General features: G+C 39.6%; 1 protein-coding gene across 3 annotated transcripts in view; it reads left to right on the forward strand.

Annotated features, from left to right (window-relative positions):
• The window catches only part of LOC107656743 (disheveled-associated activator of morphogenesis 2-like), an 82138-nt gene that overhangs the window by 56017 nt on the left and 23218 nt on the right, over window positions 1-2903 (forward strand). For all 3 annotated transcript variants that reach the window (XM_016444682.1, XM_016444684.1, XM_016444683.1), the window contains exon 6: window positions 1801-2134. In XM_016444682.1, coding sequence (XP_016300168.1) covers window positions 1801-2134 — 334 coding nt within the window. The remainder of the gene's footprint in view (window positions 1-1800; window positions 2135-2903) is intronic.

The following is a 2903-nucleotide window of genomic DNA, read 5'->3' on the forward strand; positions in this document are numbered from 1 at the left end:
GTCACTGCACCCGTTTACCAAGAAATTTTGGAGCACTTCATGCTCAGTCTATTCTGCTGACCAGCTTTTTGAAGATGCTGATTTCATTTTCCAGCAGGATTTGGCACCTGCCCACACTGCCAAAAGTACCAAAAGTTGGTTAAATGACCATGGTGTTGGTGTGCTTGACTGGCCAGCAAACTCACCAGACCTGAACCCCATAGAGAATGTATGGGGTATTGTCAAGAGGAAAATGAGAAACAAGAGACCAAAAAATGCAGATGAGCTGAAGGCCACTGTCAAAGAAACCTGGGCTTCCATACCACCTCAGCAGTGCCACAAACTGATCACTTCCATGCCACGCCGAATTGAGGCAGTAATTAAAGCAAAAGGAGCCCCTACCAAGTATTGAGTACATGTATAGTAAACGAACATACTTTCCAGAAGGCCAACAATTCACTACATTTTTTTTTTTATTGGTCTTATGAAGTATTCTAATTTGTTGAGATAGTGAATTGGTGGGTTTTTGTTAAATGTGAGCCAAAATCATCACAATTAAAAGAACCAAAGACTTAAACTACTTCAGTCTGTGTGCATTGAATTTATTTAATACACGAGTTTCACAATTTGAGTTGAATTACTTGAGATGCACCTGTACAATATTTATATTCCCTGCTATTTAAATAGTATTCCTAGGTATTTCAAAGAATACAACAATAATGGATGTACCATGAAACTTTTGGTAAAAATGTTTGGAGTAAGATGACAAATTAAGTAATCTATTTTACAATAAGCCCTTTATGTACTGTAAAAAAACTGGAGTAGCAAAATAGGGCCTAACCATGAAACGGTCTGTGAACTCTTAGCATAAATTTGATGTGGAAATTGGATAAGGGGCTAGTCCAGACAGTAGTAGTGAGGTGAGGAGAAGTCAAACGACTGTGCCAGCTATGATCTCATGTGTACATTGCTCTCAAAGATTATAGGTCACCCAAAGATCACTAAGCCATGCCAGGTGAGCCATGTCTGCTTTGGAACTAAGGTTTGATCATGTTTGCAGGAGGCGAGGAGCCACACTATATGGGATAATAACAGAACTGATTTATTCTAGATAAAGGGAGATGCATGGTTTTCTTGGCACCCGCTGGCAATGAAAAACATGCATCTCACTTCACCTAGAAAGCGAGCTTCAACTTGGCAAGCATTGATTTGAAAATTACAGATGATAAGTGTCTGTCCCTCAACCACCACCATCTACCTCTGTTGTCAGTACAGTGTCTGTAATTGGTTAACATGGAAAAGTCACATAAAGAGCAGGAATGTAGAAACACGTTGTCACTTGATTGGCCACTCTTGAGAAGGGGTTAATGACATGCTTGACCTTAATTAATCTGAATAATGAGTCCCTGGTTTAGCTCAATATGATGAATGTGAGGATACATGCTCATTCTGCATTGACAGGTTTTTATGGTTGACTTGTTCATTATACCGTTTTATGTCTTATTTATTTGTGCAGCTGAATATATAAAGAAGCCATCTGTGACTTTTCCCAAGATTTCTGCAGTTTTAAAGATAGTGCCTTCTGGTTTTTACCAAGTACTTCCTAAGATCATTTGTATGAAACTGACACAATTTTATTTATATAATTCATGAGATCTCAAAGGCGCTTTCCTAGTTAAGGCCCTGTTCTAAAGGTGAGTTTTGTTGGATCAGTGTGCTGTTCATGTTTTTGAGAACAGTGTGGCAATGATAGTTGTTTCCTGACATTCTAGGCATTGGAAAAAATCAACCTCACAAAACCTTTGATGACTCTCCCTTCAGGTTTGTGACACGCTTCATCGAGTTGGATGGCTTGACGTGTCTTCTGAACTTCCTGAAGAGCATGGACTATGAAACCTCAGAGAGCCGCATACATACATCCATCATCGGCTGCATCAAAGCCTTGATGAACAACTCCCAGGGCCGTGCCCATGTACTGGCCCACCCCCAGAGCATCAACACTATTTCCCAAAGCCTCCGCCAGGACAACATCAAGACCAAAGTGGCTGTGTTGGAGATCCTGGGTGCTGTTTGCTTGGTGCCCGACGGGCATAAGAAAGTATTACAGGCAATGGTACACTACCAGAAGTATGCTGCAGAGAGGACTCGCTTCAAGGTAAAATTGCTTTTATTGAGAGTTTTGCAACAGTAGGAAAGGAATTGAGCATGAAATTCCATTAGAAAACTCATTTTCTTTGAGGGTGGTACAATAATATGGGTAATTCTAGCTCTATAATCTGACAGGATGTGTAAAATAATTAATATGCGCATACCTGTGATGGTACATCAGTCAAATTTGCCATAGAGTGTAATAGCTGAGTGGTAAACTTAGCCTGCTGTTAGGCTAATGAACAGTATTACAGTGTGGAAGGGTTAGATCATTCAGTTTATTTAACATTGGCATTTTATGTCATATTCCTCAGTTTAACATTTTATAAGAGTACTTAAAATCATGCATTATAGACATTTTCTCAGATTCTTACACCTTACAACACTTATTACAGTAACTGTGCTAAAATCACTAACTAAGGTAAAATCACTCCTTTTGTGGCTTATTGTTTTATTAATGCATTTTCTAAGATTTTAATTTCTTTTAAACTGAAAAAAAAGGTGATGGCAGAAATAGGAGAGTGTCAAATTGTGGGCTGGATTTTGTGGAGTCATTGTGGATTCTGACATTTCAGCGTTTTGGGTTTTTGTCTGCATTTTTTAAAACACCTCTCAGGAGATATGGTAATTTTATGGGGAAGTCGTGGCCTAATGGTTAGAGAGTCGGACTCGTAACCCAAAGGTTGCGATTTCGAGTCTCGGGTCCGGCAGGAATTGTAGGTGGGGGGAGTGAATGTACAGTGCTCTCTTCCACCTTCAATACCACGACTGAGGTG

The sequence above is a fragment of the Sinocyclocheilus anshuiensis genome, unplaced genomic scaffold, assembly GCF_001515605.1.
Source record: "Sinocyclocheilus anshuiensis isolate Anshui unplaced genomic scaffold, SAMN03320099.WGS_v1.1 scaffold2043, whole genome shotgun sequence".
In the NCBI taxonomy this organism is placed as follows: Eukaryota; Metazoa; Chordata; class Actinopteri; order Cypriniformes; family Cyprinidae; genus Sinocyclocheilus; species Sinocyclocheilus anshuiensis.